The sequence below is a fragment of the Acomys minous genome, assembly GCF_964271855.1.
Source record: "Acomys minous genome assembly, chromosome: 2".
NCBI lineage: Eukaryota > Metazoa > Chordata > Mammalia > Rodentia > Muridae > Acomys > Acomys minous.
The window spans coordinates 16,747,419-16,766,263 of NC_140484.1; the positions used below are offsets into that span (position 1 = coordinate 16,747,419).

The following is an 18,845-nucleotide window of genomic DNA, read 5'->3' on the forward strand; positions in this document are numbered from 1 at the left end:
TATTCTTTTTTTTAGCAATGTGCTTGCATGCATGTAAGTGGGTGCACATGTGGAAGTCAGAGGTTGATGTTGGGTATTTTTCTGTTACTGTTTTCTCACCTAAATTTTGAGGCAAAATCTGTTATTAACCCTGGAGCTCACTGTTTGAGCTAGACTGACTAGCTAGTGAGCTTGTAAGATCTGCCTGTTCCCACAAGCCTCCAAGCCCTGGGGTTACAAGGACACTGCCATGTACTATAAACTGTACTAAACTCTGCATGCAAGGCAAGCACTTTGCCCCCTGAGCACTTTGCTCTGCTGATGCCATGGAAATGACATGTTCCAGCCAGACTTACAGATTTCTTAGTCTAAAAGCACTCGGCTGTAATACTTCAAAGTAGTAGCTCCTCAGCAGTCTTAGTAGAAGGGTGTTATCACAGACATCACAACAGGAAATAGCTATTTCTCATGAATTGATAATAGAAACTCAGATTTTGGAGTTTGGATACTGTATGTTTGCAAATTGTTATTCATTGTTTCTGAATGTTGATAATTTTGTTTTGTTTTGCTATGGCTTAGGTTAAGTCTTCTTAGATATAATGCTAACTTGACAAAAATGAAGAATACTTTGATCTCAGCATCACAGCAACTCAAAGCTAAATTGGAGTTTTTTCACAAAAGCATTCAGCTTGACTTGGAGAGATATAGTGAGCAGATGACTTATGGGATATGTAAGTGTCTGGCTGTAATATATTTGTAAGGAATGTCTAGTCTTTGAAAACCATCTGCTCCTTTGTCTTGTTGACATATAGCCAGTTACTTAAGTTCACATCAGAACAACACGTAGATAACCTACATCATCAGACTGCTTTGTTTTGAGAGTTAGCTCTTTTCATCCCTTAGTTGAACAACTTCTTTTCATAATTGTAGTAAAATTACTTAACTCTAGAAAAGCTAAGTAGTATAGAAAAAACTTAAGACTATGAATTTCAAGATTTTACTTTAAAAATACAGAATCTATACTGAGGTGACTCTTAGCCAATACTGTGTCCTGAAGTGTGTGCTTCCCCCAATTAGGATGTTGAAACCCTGATCCTTAAGATAATGGTAGGACCTTTGGGAAATGATTCTGTCGCGAATGAATAATGTCCTTCTTAACAAGAGGCTGCGTGAGAGCCCCTCACCCATTGCCATGAGAGGACACACAAAGCAGCCATCTGTGAACCACAACCTCATCTTGAATTTCTGATTCCAAATCTGAGAAATACATTTCCGTGGTTTATTTGTCACTAAGAATGTATTTGTTTGTGCTCTGTGCTTCTGTTCTTGCAGTGTAGCAGCTCAATTAGAATACACAGCCAGGGGAGTCTTAAAATATTTGTCTTTCTGTAAAAAAGAAAAAAAAATTCTAAGGTCATTTTTTTTTCTAATCCATCTGGTTTGGAGTTTTAGCTACTGTTTCCTTGTTGTACACAGTCTTCTGACTCAATCTTACCACCCCTCAGAAGTGCTAAGGATTTATAAAGAGTTAAAATGTAAATAAACTAAATTTTCTTATTTCATGAACCATATCTTTTTTGGGAAGTAGATACTGTTTTTATGTGTACTTGACAAAGGTGTTGGTACCTCCAGCTACCCGGGTGGTGATCAAAAGTGTCCAGTTGGTGAATGTCTACTTTCCAGTGCTATTTCTATGTTTGAGTATTATAGGCACTTCAATGAATGACAAAACATAATTATTTTGTTAAAGCATCTTTGACTTGTCAGAGGCATACTATACAATTGTTAACAGTGAAATAGATGTAGATGTGCTGATCTAAAATATCAGTGGAACGTTTGACAGTGACTATCTTAGTTACTGTTCTATTGTTGTGAACAAGGCACCTTATAAAAGAAAGCATTTAATTGGGGGCTTGTTTCACAGTTTCAGAGGGTGAGTCCCTGACCAGTGTGGGCGGGCAGGTGAGCAGGCAGGCATGGTTCCAGATCAGTAGCTGAGTGCTTACATTTGACTCATAGGCATGAGGCAGAGAGAGCGAGCAAGATGACCTGCCATGGGCTTTTGAAACCTCAAAGTCCACTCCCGCTGACATAATTTTTCCAACAAGGCCACACCTCCTAATTCTTCTTAAACAGTCCTCCAACGGGGAACCAAACATTCAAACATATGAGCCTATGGAGGCTGTTCTCATTTAACCACCATAATGATATTAAGTTATGAGGAAAAGCATGTATAAATTGTCTTTCTTATTTATGAGAGAACAGAGGATATATCTTGTAACAGTCATATTAGTGAGAACACTTTGCGTAGAGGGAAGAATCTTTTCTTTTTTATGCTTTTGTTTATTTTTATTGTACTGGGAATTGAACCTAGACTCTTGTGTTACTGTCTTTTTTTTTAAGATTTATTTATTACTATGTATACAGTGTTTTGCCTGCATGTACACCTGTACACCAGAAGAAGGCATCAGATCACATTTTAGATGTTTGTGAGCCACCATGTGGTTGCTGGAAATCGAATTCAGGACCTAGAAGAGTAGGCAGTGCTCTTAACCTCTGAGCCATCTCTCCAGCCCCATGTTTTTTTGGTTTTGATACAAGGTCTCATTATGTAGTCTTGGCTGGCTTGGCTCTCACTACATAGACCAGACTGGCCTTGAACTCCCAGTCCTCTGCCTCCTAAGTGCTGGGTTTAAACATGTGCACAAACATGTGCAGCCAGACTCAGAGCCTTGTGCATGCTAGGCCAGTCTTCTACCACTAAGCTACATTCCAAGTCCACATGTAACTTTTCTAAAACATGTTTATGTGTTACTTTAAGATGAGTTTTTTTTTTAGAAGAAAAGATACATACTACTCTCCTAGAACTTTTATAACAAGTCTGTTGCCTAAAACAACAAAGATGTAAAAGCTCAGAATTTCAAGGCTAAAATCCAAAAATCAAAGGTGCTAGTAAAGTCATGATTCCTCTGAAATCTAAAAGAAAAACATTATGGCCATACTTGGTGTGCTCTGGCTTACAGCTTTAGTTGTCACATGGCATTCTCCTTTTGTGTTTCTGAATATCTCCTTCCTAAGCCTGTTCTTCTAAGGACACTGGAAATGAATCACACTGTGGTAAGGGCCTAGCTTCGTCCAGTGTGAGGACATACACAGGTGATTAACTTATAAATTAACCTGTTTCCAGTGAGGTCTCACCTTGCAAGGCATTGGGGCTTAGAAGTACAGCATATCTAATTGGGAAACAGGCTTCAACCCATTATGAATTTTTGATGTTGATATAGCAAGAAAGTAACCAGACTAGTGTTTAAAGATGTAATTATTTCAGAGGAAACCAATTTAGACTTGATTTTTAAATTTTTTCTTTTTTTCTTCCTTTTTAATTTTTTTAGCTTCAGAAAAAATGCTGAAAGCATGGAAAGAAATGGAAGAAAAGGCCATTCACTATGCTGAGGTAAAATCATTGAACTCATTCTGTATATTTAATGACTCCGTTAGAAATTATCTTCTGAGACTTGATACCCTATGAGCATATAAAGGGGGAGGAGGTCCCCCTCAGGCACAGTCATAGGGGAGGGGAATAAGGGAGGGAGGGAAGAATGGGAGGATACACGGGATGGGATAACCATTGAGATGTAACAAGAATAAATTAATAAAAAAATTATTTAAAAAAAAAAAGAAGTTATCTTCTGTTTTGAAATATAAGCATAAGTAGTATGTGCTTTGAATAGAGGACAGTACCATGGGCTGTAAAACCAAAGGCTTTGGGTAAACTTTTTAGCTTCACTGAACATTAGTTTCCATATTATATGTACATTAGAGATGGCAATCTTTCCTAATAGGCTTATGAACATTAAATGGAAATCAATACTTAATGGGATGTATTGTTATTATTTTTCTGGCTGGTTTGGGTCTTCACATCTAGTTTAAATGGGACAGTTCTATTTATACCTGATGTCTTCCTATAATTATCAATAGTACTCTGTTTCAGTCTCAAAACTATGTAAGATTAAACAATATATAGTCTCCTGAGTTAGGAATTGATTGTTCCCCAGGTGGCATATTCCCTTTTCCTCCTTTATGTTCATGGTCCAGTGCTGTTGCTTTCCTTGGTCCTAGTTCATGCTTACACGGGGGATGTGAATAGGGCAGTTGGTATTATTGTGCAGCTGACATGCAAAAAGAAAGGCAGTGGCTTCAGTGGCCACTCACCTGTCTTGTGAATGGCACTTCAAGGTCAAAGCAGATGCAATAGTAGTTGACCGTCGTGAGAAGGGAAACATAGAAATAAGTACAGTTTTATTTCATTATTTTTATTTTTGAGACAGGGTCTCACTGTGTAGCCCTAGCTGATGTGGAATTCACTGTGTAGACCAAGCTGGCCATGACTCACAGAGATATACTTGCCTCTGCCTCCCGAGTGCTGGTATTAAAAGTGTGCATCATTGTACCTGGCATAAGCTGTTTTTCTGTGAAAGATTGTCAGAAGCATAAAAAAGCTCCCGCTGTAGCTGAGGAGCTATTAACAGTTATGGCCACTGGAGGAGGGGGAGTCAGATTTCTTTAGGGAGGTGGTTTGGCCATGTCTTGTTGTATGGCCTCACATTCAGTAGTATGTGAGCATCACAGATTGGACCACATGGGTTATTTTTTTAAAAGAGGGGGGGAGGACAACATGAAGTTGGGAGAGCTGGGAGGGGTGGCTAGAGGAGCTAGATCTTGGAGGAGTTAGGGGGAGTGATGGGGAGTAAATATGATCAAAATACACTGGGTGCATCTATGAAATTCTCAGAGAATTATTAAAATTATTATTATTTAAATAGCTTTAACCAGCCTAGTGTGGTGCTTTAGACTGCAATCCCAGCACTCAGGAAAGTAAGACAGGAGAATTACAGGTTCAAGAATAGCCTAGGCTACTTAATACAACTGTCTCATTAAATACATAGATGATTAGCTTTAACAAAATTACTTTGTTGTAGTAAAATATTCAGTTGTAGTAAAATATTCAGTTCTACTGTTAGAAGAGATCATTCTCTTCCTTTAAGGCCTAAGCCGTGTTTAAATGGTGGTAAGCCTGTCATGTTCTCTGTGTCATATATGAGGCTGGTGTCATTGGATACCTTGAGGATCAGATTATGTCTTTGCACACTGAAATCATGGAGCTGCAGAAGAGCCCCTATGGAAGACGCCAGGGAGACTTGATGGAGTCACTGTAAGTATATATGTATATCTGTGTTATTGGCCTTAGGTCTTTACATTTTTGTTTTGTTCTTTTTACCTATATCTGGCGGGGTTCAGCCTCTGCATGATCTAATTCATGTTTTTTGTTTTTGTTGTTTTTTACTTCTAATATATTCCTATGATACGATTTTTTAAACATTTATTTGTTTTGTGGGGGGAGGGAAGGCGTGCAATACATCACAGTGCACGTATAGAGATCAAAGGACAAAATTGTGGGCCATGGTTGGCCCAGGAATTGAACTCAAGTTGTCAGGCTTGGCAGCAAACACCTTTACTTACTGAGCCATCTCTCTAGCCCTTACACTATCTTAAAAGAAAGCTATTTCTTAGTCACAGGGAATTTGGGAAATAACTCTGGATTATTCTTTACTATTTAAAAGAAAATCTCTTTGGGGATGTTTGTTTGTTTGTTTAAGTATATTTAAGTTACAAATGATTTCTCCATTTACTACCCTTTTGGTGCAAGGTATAACCTCTTAACTCCTGTGTTGAGGTTAATTTCCTAAGTGTCTAGATTAGAAACTAAAGATTTCTCTCTAATCACAAGCCATAACCCCCACCCCCACTTAAGTGTTTCTGGTACATGGTGTTGGATTTGTGGTAGAAGAGCAGAGCAGATCCTCAGTACACAGAAACTTTGTTTTGGAGACTAGGGATATGGCTGCTCAAGCTGAGGACCTGAGTTTCAATCCCCAGAATCCACATGTAAGGCTAGGTGCAGTAGCGTGTCTGCAACCCCAGTGTTTTTACGGCAGGAGGGAGACAGAAACCGGAGACTCACGGGAAGCTTGGAGGCCAGCTAACTTAGCATAGGCCGCAGCACACAACAGAGATCTGCCTTAGGCAGACAGCAAGGACTGACACTCAAGGTTACCCTCTGACCTCCTCACATTGAATATGCAAGCATACACCCACACAGAGACACCCCACACAATCACAGTTGTGGTTTTTAACCTCCATGTTTTAAGGACTTATATTCTTATTATTCAATGAAATGCTTCGTAAAACACTCATTGATGATCTGTACTTGCTTAAAAATTGCATCTTGTCTCAATAACCAGTATTATTCAACTTGTGTATTCAAGTTATTAGCTTGCTTCCACATACAGAGAGGGTTTTGTTTTCTCTTTTGTAGGGAACAGCGTGCCATTGACCTTTATAAGCAGTTAAAGCACAGACCTACAGGTAAGACACTTCAGTCAGAGTATTTACAGGCATTTTAGGAAACTCCTTAACTAAACAAAGAGGGTGGATTTTAATTTTTTTAACTTCAGAGTAAGATCCTGTTTTGGTATTGTTATTGCAACATTTGTGGCATAATAGTTTTACATTTATGAGAGTTTTAAAAAATAGAAAGGGAAAGTAATAAGATATTGAAATAGAAAATTTTAAAGTGAAGTGGAAAGAAAGTAGAGGGGAAAAAAAAGAAACTGAAACAAGGGGGGAAAAGGGAAGGAATTGGGGTGTGGGTAAAGTGCTTGCTGCAACATGAGAACTGAATTTAGATGCCCAAAATTTAAATAAAAGCCACACTTGGCAGCACACCCCTGTGATCTCAGCAGTGCTCAGTGGCCAGCCAGTCTAGCTGAAACAGCCAGGTTAAGATTCAGTGAGATACCCTATCAGCAAGGAAGGTGGAGAGCCATCCAGGAAGATACCTGAAGGTGACCCCAGGCCCCAATACATAACACACCTTCCCCTAACAATGGGTGTGTGTGTATATGTGTAAAAAGGTTGGGGTTAAAATACTGCTTAAGTTAGAGAGGCTAGAAAGAATTTAATGCAGTGTATTCTGGGTGGAATGGGAAGAGAAGAAGCCTATAGTCTATGTGGAAGCAGTTTGTCCTGAAAAGCTTTGCCTTCACCAGCACTGGTCACTACTCCTATCTTTAGGGGAGCAATTCATATTGAACATCTGCCAAATACAGAGCATTGTCATTGGGAGGGATGTTGGCTGGAAAACCAGAAGCCCTGAATTCTAAATTGGGTATTTTACTGACCAAATAATTTCCAGCACATCTCCCTGTTTCTATTCCCCTTTTCTGCAAAACAAGTCAAAACATAAGTCAGTAAACTTTGGCAGTGTATTTGAGAGTGCTTATGAAAATGCTTTGAAAACAATAAAGTAGTATGTATGTAAAACACCTTTATTTTACTTAAAATGTATTTATCTTGAATACATAAGTACTAGAAAAGGGATGTCTGTGCTCTGGAATATATGTATTTTATTTTAAAAGTTTTATATAACAAAGATTTCAAGCTTTATACTTGAAAATTTATAAGTGTCGCAACATAAGCAACTTCGTATAATATTTATGCCATTTTTAAAGTACCATGCGCTCGTGCACTGTTTTTAAGTTTTTTAAAATATTTTTTATGTGTGGGGGTGTTTTGCCTGTGTATGTCAGTGCACCATGTGTGTACAGTGCACCCAGAGGCCAGAGAGGGTGTTGGGTAACTGTACCTAAAATTACAGGTGGCCATGTGGGTGTTCTGAACCTCTGGAAGAGCAGCCAGGCCTCTTACTGGCTAAAGCACCTCTCCCACCTCCATATGCTGGGTTTTTGCAGTATTCAGTGTATTGCTACATATACTTATGAAGTAGATCTCAGACAGGCATTGTTTAGAAGTGATTTCTTGTAGGAGATGAAATCTGAAAACAGTGGAAACTGTCTTCATCCTCTCCTGGCAAAGGCTGAAGTCCTGAGGTCTTTATCATTAAAAGAGCTGGTTCTCTGGGATACCCTTGAGCTTGGTTCGTGGAATTCACAAAGGACTGATGTTTGGAGAAAAATGTTTTGGAGCCTTGTGTCTGGTCATTGAGGGTGTGGGGGAGGCAGAGAGAGATTCTGGGAATGAAGCTGGGCTGTGGAAGAGGCTTCTGGAATGATTTAAAAAGGACAGACCCTGTTGTGGTTTTCAGTATGGCCTAATAATCTTTATTATCAGGCCTATAATTATTATTACAACAGTGTTTTCTAACCCACTGGCAATCAAATTAAGACACAGACACCTGTTATATTTTAAAATATCCTTAGTTAACCTGGGGCAGGGCAGATATTAATTCCCTAAACTACTTCCCATAGTATGGAATCCCTGCCCCAATCCAATGCCACGTCCTTCTCTGCTACCTAACCCATGATGGCGCAACCTCTTTCTTCTCTCTACTCCTCTGGTCTCTATTCTTCCCAAGATTTCCCCCCCACCCCAAAGCCCTGGAACCTTAGCCACGCCTATCCCATTAGCCCTGCCCACATGTGATTGTCTTTCATTGGTCAAATAGGTTAGGCTCTAAGGCAAAGTGGGTCACTCCAGTCCCACAATCTTTTCAAATCTCTTTTGAAACTCCTTCCATGGTTTTCTTTTTTGGAATAACACGGAAGAACGTTTAATGAGGAAACTTTGCACAGTTAGTAGCAAGTATAAGCAATAATGGTATTTTGTTTTCAGGCTTATTATCCAAGAAAATACCAGGATGATACATCAGCAATTTTCTGCTCTTGTAAACTTAAATTGCCATTTTCTGAAATACAACAACTAATGCTAGCAGTTTTAAAAACTGACATAGTCAGCCGGGTATGGTGGCACACGCCTTTAATCCCAGCATTCAGGAGGCAGAGGCAGTCGGATCACTGTGAGTTCGAGGCCAGCCTGGTCTACAAAGCTAGTCCAGGACAGCCAAGGCTACACAGAGAGACCCTGTCTCAAAAACCCAAAACAAACAAACAAACCTGACACAGTGTCCTTTATAAACTGTAGAACTTGGTGTAACCAACAACCATCCCATCTGAGGATATCTGTCAGATGCCAGTTGGCTTTAAGGTGAATATTATGGTGTCTACCGATCTTTTTATTAAAACATTAGATTTGCTATAAGTCAGCTTTTTTCAGATGAGGTTTTTATTAGCATGAAATTCCAGTCAAGCAGTTTGAGCACTGACAGCCTGATCGCCACACAGCTCTAAGAGTTAGTCATGTAAGAGAGCTGATCTCTTGGGCAAGGGCTACATTTGTGTCTGAATTTGGGTTAGGACAGGTTAAAAATCAGACTATTCTCTCAAACACAGGCTACATGTCTCTAAAGATTAAACATAACACATGCATAAATTTACTTTTAAAAAACATTTATATCTGTGGGTATGGGTGTATGCCATATGTGTATGGGTACGTACCCACAGAGTGCAGAAGAGGGTGTCAGATTCTCCTGGAGATGGAGTTACAGGCATTTGTGAGCCACCTAATGTGGGTGCTGGGATATGAATCTGGGTCCACTGGAAGAGCAGCAAGGGCTCTTGAGAACTATACTCAGCCCTGTAACTTTACTCTTTGATGTATAGTTGTCATTGAACTGTACCTTCAACACCTTAGAATTTATTTATACTTAGTTAAATCCAAGTATTGATTTAAATGGTGTAAAATATTCATGAGGAGATGTAAGCAGCTTGGACACCAGCGACAGATAATGATTCTATCCTAGTCTTGTTGGAGAATCTGAGTTTCGTTAGGATTACTTAAAGGAGCTTCAGTGGCTACACTTGGGAAGGAAATCTCTCCTCTCTGTCTACCTGCCATTGATCACCTCTTTTAGGTTCTTGGGGAGGGGTAAAGCCTCATGAGCCCCTCTCTGCTCCCTGACAGACCTTTAATGGGCCTAGTCTACACAGGTAATCATAGCTTCTGGGAGTTAATTAAGGCAACAGAATTGTCACACCTAATGGAGAGGGGTTTTTTTTTTTTTAAGACTTAGAGCTTTTTAAGAGTTTTTAAGAAACGTTTTGTTTGGAAATTGATGTGTTCTGTAGAAGAGAGCTTATAAGCTTACTAACTAAAGTCTTTCATAGATCACTCCTACAGTGACAGCACGGAGATGGTGAAGATCATTGTGCACACTGTGCAGAGTCAGGACCGTGTTCTCAAGGAGCTGTTTGGTCACCTGAGGTAGAAAAATTGCTTCATTTCCTCCTCCTACGTGACAATGTATTTGTGTTCCTTTTAAATTATAATACTCCTCTTTGGTGAATAATAGTTCTGTCTGTACCTTAGAAGACATGGCCATGTGTAAATCCTGAGCATATGCATTACTTTCTATTTTATTTATGTGTGTGGGTGTTCTGCCTGCCTGTTTGCCTCATGTGCATGAGACCAGAAAGGGGCATCTGATCTCCTGGAACTGGAGCTGCCATATGGGTACTGGGAATTGAACCCAGGTCAGCTCTTAACCACTGAGCTCTCTCTCCAGCCCCTGTATTCATTGCTTTTGAGATCAGTCATTCAGTTCAGTGTTGGTTGTGGTTCATTTCCGCTGGGTTTGGAAGTATGTCAAACAGTTTTGAGGGGTATGACAAGTATCTGACACTGACTTCATCTTTCTAGCAAATTGTTGGGCTGTAAGCAGAAGATCATTGATCTACTTCCCAAGGTGGAAGTGGCCCTCAGTAACATCAAAGAAGCTGACAATGCTGTCATGTTTATGCAGGGAAAGAGGCAGAAAGAAATTTGGCACCTCCTTAAAATTGCCTGTGTAAGTAATTATTAGTGGATGTAATACTGAGTTGCTATTATTTTCTGTGAAAGAGGTTTTTAATGCTTTGAGCTATGTCCTTTGAATATTTATACTTTATATTGGGTGCACATGTTCCTTGTTTAGTGTCTGAGTAATTATAGAGTTAGAACTTTTGTATTATTACTCTCTTTTTCAGTCCCGCTGCTGCCATGGCTACTGCTGCTGCTGGTGGTGGCATGTGTGTGTGGTTTTATTTGTTTCTTTTGAGACCAAAGCTTACTCTATTCTAAGCTGGGAGCTGGACTGTACCTCACAGTGAATTTCTTGCCTCCCAAGTGCAGGGATTACAAGTGTGAGCTACCATACCCAGCTCAGTCTCACTCTTACAGTTCACCCTGCTCTGGATTGCTGTCATTGTTCAGCCCAATTTGGAATAAATACACTTGACTTACTCAAAAGTCAACCCTTGTTCAGCTGTTCCCTTTCTCCAAACCAAAGCTGAATTAGAGGAGTTAGACTCATGTAGGTTTTTTTGTCAGGGTTAGATACACTCAGTTTTAGTCAATGAGCAAACTATACCAGTGATGGAATAGTTAGTAGCGGTGAGAATAGTTTTGTTCACAACCCCAGTTGGGCATGTAAGAAATGACTGAATTATAAATCATAATAGTATGATTTACAGAAAAATGGTATGAAGCAAGAGGTGCTTGCATACAATTTATCGTGTATGTGTGTGTGTTTTTTCCTTCAGACACAGAGTTCGGCCCGCTCTCTTGTAGGATCCAGTCTAGAAGGCACAGTAACCCCTCCAGCATCAGCCTGGCTGCCCCCCACATTAGCAGACCGTGAACATCCTCTGACATGTGTGGTAACTCCTCAAGATGGGTGGGTTCACTTTGTAACAATAGAGGGCTGTAATTCTGAGTGGGGTAGGAGTGAGATGGCAGAGCATGGTGCTCAACAGCATCTTTAGACCGGGCTTTGTTTTGACTATCTCTTTTTTAGTAGTGCTGAGTAATTTTTTTAATGTTCATATATTTTCACTTTAAAATGTGGATATCTTATAGAGTTACTGTGAAAATTCAGTTGGACAATGTAAAATGCTTGGGAAATAAATTTCAGTGTTACCAATACGTGTTAGCTCAATCCGTGCTCTAAACCATTCTCTTTTACCCAAACCATGTTCCTTTCTTAACCACTTATCTTTATGAGAAATTATCCTTTTTGACATTTTTATTTTTTGGTACTCAAGTTCTCTTTTAATAAAGTAGTGAGATCTACTTCATAACAGTATTTCTTCAATTAAAAATTTTCAGTGCTTTAAATCATTTTGCATTAAGATTACTCAGATTTGCAGCCCTGCACTTTGTCTTTAGTTACTACTTTTCTGCTAAAAGCTGAATGCCTGTCCGTCTCTGTTATTTTCTCACCACAAGGTGTGCCGTGTTCAAGTGGCTCTTTGCTAGCTTGTGTATTGTCGCTTTTCTCACCACTCATGGAGACCTCCACACCACCAAGCATTTCCTGGAAGTCTGCCCATAATTAGTTTTGCAGAAGTGCACCCATGTTACATCACTGCTCAGGAGGTCACGCAGTCGCATGTTCTGTGCTCTGCTTTTATGAGAGAAAAAGCACATGACAGGAAGGCAAGCTGATATCAGGTATTTCCTTGTTTAAAGAAAACAAGTTCCAGGGTATACTCAGGGGCACTAAACATTGTGGCCCAATATGAATGCATAAACAAGTCTAGCAGAGGCTGTGATTTTATAGACGTCAGGAAATACTGTTAGAGCCGAAGGAAATAAAATCTAGTACATCCTGATGCTTTTGTTTTCATTAAAGGCATTTAGGCTTGGTAGGGATGCCACTTCCAACTCTCAGCTCTGTAGTAACTTCCAGTTTGGGCTTGTGGCTGTTTGTAACAGTATATCTGATGTGTTTTAAAATACACATTCTGATAAAGGAAAGCTGGTCTTAACTATAGGGTACCTGCACTACTTAATAATCAAGGATTAGGGACTTGTTAGCAGGAGATTTTCTATCTGTGGGATAGTAACTGAGTCCGTATTTAGTTTTAAGCTAGCAGTGGCTGTTGCCCGTGGCCCTCAGTGTGGTGGAAGAGGGGCCGAGGGCTGGTGAAGGACGATGACACAGGAGAGCATGGAGGGAGAAGCTAGGATCGAGCCCCTTCAGGTCCAAGTCACCAGGAATATTTGTGGCTCATGCTTTTCCTCTGCTGTCTTCAGCAGTCGGCTTGCTTGTTTTCATTGCTACTGTCTGTAGCTTCCAACCAGGTTTTCTCTTTCCTGGATCTCTCCCTATGTTTGTGTGTGAAGTGAGCATGTTGGTGTTTTACTGTCTGTAATAGAAGAAAGAAACAACCCAGAAACAAACAAATAAACAAACAAAATACTTCATATGTCAATACCAAGGGGACCTCTTCCCCAACCTGGCATTTCTTTGGTGGGATGGCGGTGGCGTGGGGCCGCTACCAGTGCCACCTATTTCAAAAGAAAATCTGATTAGAGTCACAGTGGACTTACTGGAGTAGGCAGACACATGGCTTTGGATGGAGTGGGATGCTATCTCTGAGTGGGAGGGATAAAGAAGCTGAGGCCTGCAGCAGTCAGCTTTGTTGGGATGCTGGGTTGCAGAGAGTGGTCAGCTGATCTAGAAGACCAGAAAGGAGGCAACACTCAAGTGCTCCTTGGCTGAACGTAAAATGGTTTTGTTCTTTCATCCATCAGAGAGACATTAACACAAATGATAGAAGAAAATCTGAACTGTCTTGGCCATTTAAGTACTATTATTCGTGAAGCAACTGAGGAACAGAGCAGTAGTATGACGGTAAGTTTGGTGTGACTATGGGTGTGTATTTCAGGTATGTTAGATACAAAGGTTTAATTTCCCATGTTGGCTGTGTCTGGCATTTGGGGTATATTTGTAAAAGAACTCAGGAAAGAAAACGTAAGAAATATTTTGAACCTCAAATTTCCATTTTTTGTTATATAGGGATGTTTATCCTGGTCTCATTTCTGTTGCTGTGATAAATTAGCCCTACAAAAAGCAACTTAGGGGAGAAGGGCTTATTTAACTTATACTTAGAGGCTGCAGGCCACCATTGTGGGAAGTCATGGCAGGAACTTGAAATAGCTAGATATCACAGCTATAGTCAGGAGCAGACAGAAATAAGCATCTGCGTTCCTGAGAATACTCAGCTCACTTTTTCATACTATTGCAGTACAGGCCCAGCCCTTGACATGGTGCTGCTCATTTGGGGCTGGGTGTTAGTACCTCAGTTAATGTAATCAAGACAGTCCCCTGTATACATGTCCACAGCCCAACCTGAGCCCAGCTGAGCTCAATTGTCCTTGGGATTTTCCTCTCAGGTGATTCTAGGCCGTGGCAAACTCACAAAACTAACCGTCAGGTATATGATAGCATATGTCATCAGTGAACATCAGCAGTAGCATCTTTAGTCAGATGAAGCTTTCTTTGCAGTTTAACTACTGAGAAGGAATTGAATGTACCATTTTGCTTCAGCAATTCATTTTTTCAGTAAGATGGTACTTTTACTCTATAATTTAATTTCTGTATTTGATGCATATAAGATCAGTTATGCTAAAAAAAAGTTGTATCAAGATTTAAGTTGGTTTGAACTACTGATTTGTTAAAATTTGGAAAAGCTACTCTAAAATCCTAGCAAATTCACTGCATTTTGTTTTGATACTAACTCTTTATCTTTTCACTTGAGAATAAATATTTTACTCAGATTTTTATGAGAACTCTGAAATATTTTTGAGATTGCCAGAAGATAAGATGAGGTAAAATCAAACTGTAACTTCTATAGTTTTTAACTTTTCAAATTTTGGTTATAAAATGTCCAAACATTAAGACAGTTTTAAAAAGTGAGCTCTACATTTGGACAGCTGCTAACTGTGATTTTCCATGCCTGCTTTTAGAGTCTTGACTGGAGTTGGCTAACAAAATGACTCGCTGTTTGTTCACTGTCCTCAAGACCATGGGAGTTGTTCTGGCACATATTCGAAATTCATCCTTTGTCGCTGAAGCCGGTCGTCAGATACCAGTCAGTGGAAGAAGTGGCTGTGATCAGAAACTACAAATGACTATACAAGCACAGTACCTTGGATTTTTTTTTTTAAATGATTGTGACCTCTGAACAGATAGGATTTTATAGCAAATTAGTGAAATTACTTTTAACACTGCAACTGTCTAGGGAGATCATTAGTGACCTACTTATATCTTTAAAATTGTTGAGCTGATGGAAAAGATATCTTCTAAAGTTTTAAATTTTAGACATGGGGCCCACATGGTATTAGTATACAGATGAAAAACATCAGTGTTCATGTTAAGTAAAAGTTGTCTACTGGGTTTCTGTGGAAGAGACTGCACTTCGTGAAAACTAAAAGCTGCTTCCTTGTGTTACACACAGCACGCACTCTTCTTGGCATCATAAAGAGTTAGGTGAATCCCATCTTTAATCACATACTTAATAGTGCCTTTTCTTTCATAAGGGATTGTGCATATGTGCCTTTGATATCAGCTGACCATAATGAATTGTTGTGTGCTATATGTATATGTATTTAAAGTGTACATTTAATAATGTTAAAAAGAAGATTCCTGTTAATTTATAATGTATTTGAAGGTTGTATGTCTTTGCATTTGTAAAAATGGGTCACTTGTTAAAACAATTTTTTTGTGTCTTGTCATACAAGTTTCAAAAGGTCTGCATTCCTTTATAATTACAGTCTCAAAATCCAAGAAGTTCTGAAAACAGGGTTTTCATAAGCTTGGTAACAAAATTTACTTGCTTCTGGTTCTATTCTGATCTGACACTGAATCTGCTTATCCCATTTAGTGTGAATATTCATTTATTTTGCTGCATAAACATTAATGTGTTTGATTATTGGGGTGTGCTGACACAGACTCTTTTGAGGGTTAATGTAGTATGGTGTATGCACTGAATTACCTTTCTAAAATCTGAAAAATTCTTAATTCTGAAACATCTGTACTTCAGGGTTTCAGATAAAAGATTGTGTATCACTGCCTTCTGTTAAATAATTTAGAAGGTGTTATTTTGTTTTTAAAAATGTGAAATGCTTTTATATTCTAGTTTTTCACTTTGCATATTAAATGATTTTAAAATTGTTTTTTGAATCTCTACTCATTACTACAAAGCAGGTTGGAGTATGGTTTGAGAAAATGTAAAAGGTCATGTGATACGTAGGACCACAATAACATGATGGATTCTTTGTACTTTGCTATTTGTATGTATGCACATGCATGTGGAAGCCAGAGGACAACTGTGGTTGTAATCTTCAGGATACTGCCCCACTTTTTGAGAGAGTCTGTCTTTGCCCTGGAGCTTATCAATTAAGCTAGGTAGGATGGGCTGTGAGCCACAGAGAGGTTGCCTTTGCTGCCCACTACTGCCATCACCACAGCCTACTACCATGCCTGCTATTTCACATGGGTTCTGAGGAATCAACTTAGATCCTCCTGCCTGCCGAGCATGTGCATTGCCAAGGGAGCGATTTCCCCAACCTTCCTTGTACTTCCTTCTGGAATTAAATAGACTGACTGGAAAGTATTGAGTAACTTCCTTACTGTAATGTTTTTCCCTAAGAGGTGCTAGTACTACTGTTTGTCTGAAAACATGGAAGATTTCGTCATTTAAACTGATATATCCCTCCCACCCCCATTTTATTAATACTGTCATTTTCCTAGCTTGGAGTTGTCTTTTATCTTTTGGTTTTTAGACAAGGTCTCACTATTAACCTAGTCTAGTCCAAACTTGCCAACTTTCTTTAATCTCTAAAGTCTCCACTACAGGTTTGTATGTGCATGGCTATCTGCTGTCTTTTACATCATCGGGTATCAATGCTGCTTTAAAGATGGTAATTCCACTCCTGTCAGCTGAGTGATAAGCAAGCTCACAATTCAGTAGGTCTGGAGTCTCAAGGCTCTTAATAGTAAACATTTATTGGGTACTTCTTGCTCAGAAGATACTTACCTACATGGAAAGGTCAGAAGGACTTTTGGTTTTATTTTTGTTGTTTTAAAACAGGATCTCACTGTGCAGACCTGGCCAGCCTGAAACTCCCTAAGTAGACCAAGGCTAGCTTCCTCTGCCTCCCAGGAGTGTGCCCTCACCTGGCTGACTGGAAAGGCAACACAGGCAATTCAGTAAAGGAATCTCAACATGTATTCAATTTTTTTTTTCAGAAATCATGAATTTTTTCAAGTATCAAAATCATCGGTGCAAGGATTTGCCATATAGCAAGGTCCATTTTGATGGGCATGACTGGAGTGATGTTAGGATCTCCCAATCTACATGATGTAGACAGGTGACACGAGGGAGAACATATTGTAAGATCACCTAAACTTGCTTCTGAACAGTTAGTAGACCACTCTACTTTTTGTTCAGTAACAACTTTCAGAATTAAAAGTTATCAGCTGTATACACTTGATTCCATACACACGCAGCATTATGAACAACTAAGACTAAACCCAGAAAACAGGTACCAGACTCAAAGCAAGTTTGTACCCCACCTCACCTCTCCCATCGACTCAACGCGCTACTGGGCAAGGGCTCTACTGCTCATCTATATCTGCAGCTTCTTTTCCTTTTGTTTCTGAGACAGGCTAGCCTGAAACTTGAACTTTCCCTGCCTCAACATCCCACTTGAGGTTACAGGCATGTGCCACCATGGCCTGCCTTTTGGGGGGGGGGCGTGGCAGGGGAAGGGGCTAGAGGTGGTGAAAATAACTAAACTGTAATATTAGTTTGGAACAGACAAGGTGCCATACATTCCTAGGTAATAAAATCAAATGTGTGATGTAAGTTAGCACCTGTATTCAAGGGGTGTGGCTAGATTTGCTTTTAGAAAGCCCTGAATTGGTTGTTGCCTCCTCTTGTTTCTTTTGTTAGTAGCATCATAACCTTTTGCCTGCTGTTGTTTAACTGTGCGTCTGCCTGTCATCACTCTCAGCAAGTTACAGATACGGTGTACTGTATGGTGTACAGCTTTCTGGTACTTTCCTGCACAGGAGCTTGGAGATCCTTCCAACTTTGTTAACCTTGTCCAGTTGTGTCTTGTCCCTGAGTGTAACAGAGTGTCCTAATTTCCCATGTGTTTGTGTATCTCTAAGCTCTACCCTTTTTTCTTTGGTTTGTAATACACGCACATGATGCGGGTCTACCCCTTGTTTATCATTATTGTGCGTGTTGGTGTGTGAGGTGGAGCTTTGTGTGGAACTGAGAGGAGTCAGTTCTCCACTTTTCACTTCAATGTGGGATCTAGGGTTGACACGAAGTCATCCGGCACACTCACAAACACCTTTACCCACTGAGCCATCTCACCAGGTCCACATGGATACAGTGTGAAAAAAAAGTCTCAGGTCAAGAGCATCTGGCTCCTCTACCAGAGTACCCTGGTTCGATTCCCAGCACCCATGTGGCAGTTCACAGCAATCTGTAACTCCAAGTTCCAGGGGATCTGATCCCTTCTGACTGCTAAGGGCACCAAGTACACATGTGGTGACGTGCATACAGGCAAAACACTCATAAAAGTCACTGTCTTCTTGTCATCCGTTTCTTCTATCAGCAGAAAACACCGCATCCCACACTTTCTAAATCTGGTTCTGGCCTAGCCTACCATCCAACTCCTTCCCACCATTTGCGTGCGTCCACTGTTCATTTTGGCCTCCTGACCTCCACATTCGACAACTTTATCCTGATCCTGTTTCTGGGTGGCCTTCTGAAAGCACTAGCGTTCTGGCACAAAATAAATATTCAACCCAAGCGTGAATGATTAACACTGGTCAAATAGCTTCCTCACTGAACTCAAACCACTCATTCGTTGAGACTGGTCTGGTAGTTTCTTTAGTGCAGGATATGTACCTGTAGAACGAGCTTGCCAGCTGGGTGGGTACAAACCACAAAAAGATGAAGGTGCCACCCCTACACGGAGGCGCCGGGTTCCTCGCGATTTAACTGGCTGTGAGAGCGCCGGGGCCAATTTGGTCCCGCCCGCTCACCGTCTCGCGAGTCGCGGGCGGGGGCTGCGTCGCGTGCGTCCCCCGCGCAGCCGCAGTTGCC

At 40.2% G+C, this 18,845-nt stretch overlaps 1 protein-coding gene and 1 long non-coding RNA gene across 5 annotated transcripts in view; one reads left to right on the top strand and one right to left on the bottom strand.

The window, feature by feature from the left end:
• Window positions 1–15,894, top strand: part of CHUK (component of inhibitor of nuclear factor kappa B kinase complex) — a 35,034-nt gene extending 19,140 nt beyond the window's left edge. The window contains exons 13-21 of one of the 4 annotated variants that reach the window (XR_014775734.1): window positions 559–710; window positions 3,372–3,433; window positions 5,082–5,191; window positions 6,356–6,405; window positions 10,062–10,158; window positions 10,594–10,741; window positions 11,475–11,608; window positions 12,160–12,384; window positions 13,471–13,570. Coding sequence is in view for 3 of the 4 variants with exons in the window: in XM_084763414.1 (XP_084619540.1) it covers window positions 559–710; window positions 3,372–3,433; window positions 5,082–5,191; window positions 6,356–6,405; window positions 10,062–10,158; window positions 10,594–10,741; window positions 11,475–11,608; window positions 13,471–13,570; window positions 14,686–14,715 (883 nt within the window). In the remaining variant the exon portion in view is untranslated. Of the gene's footprint in view, window positions 1–558; window positions 711–3,371; window positions 3,434–5,081; window positions 5,192–6,355; window positions 6,406–10,061; window positions 10,159–10,593; window positions 10,742–11,474; window positions 11,609–12,159; window positions 12,385–13,470; window positions 13,571–14,685 lie in introns of those variants that run through there. The other 3 variants (XM_084763414.1, XM_084763415.1, XM_084763416.1) reach the window with 3 other exon arrangements.
• LOC311587152 lies at window positions 729–18,842 on the bottom strand. The gene is made up of 3 exons (XR_014775792.1): window positions 18,648–18,842; window positions 16,758–16,905; window positions 729–1,365 (listed from the first exon to the last, which is right to left on the bottom strand). It is a non-coding gene; the product is annotated as an uncharacterized lncRNA (long non-coding RNA).
• Window positions 18,843–18,845: the final 3 nt, after the last annotated feature.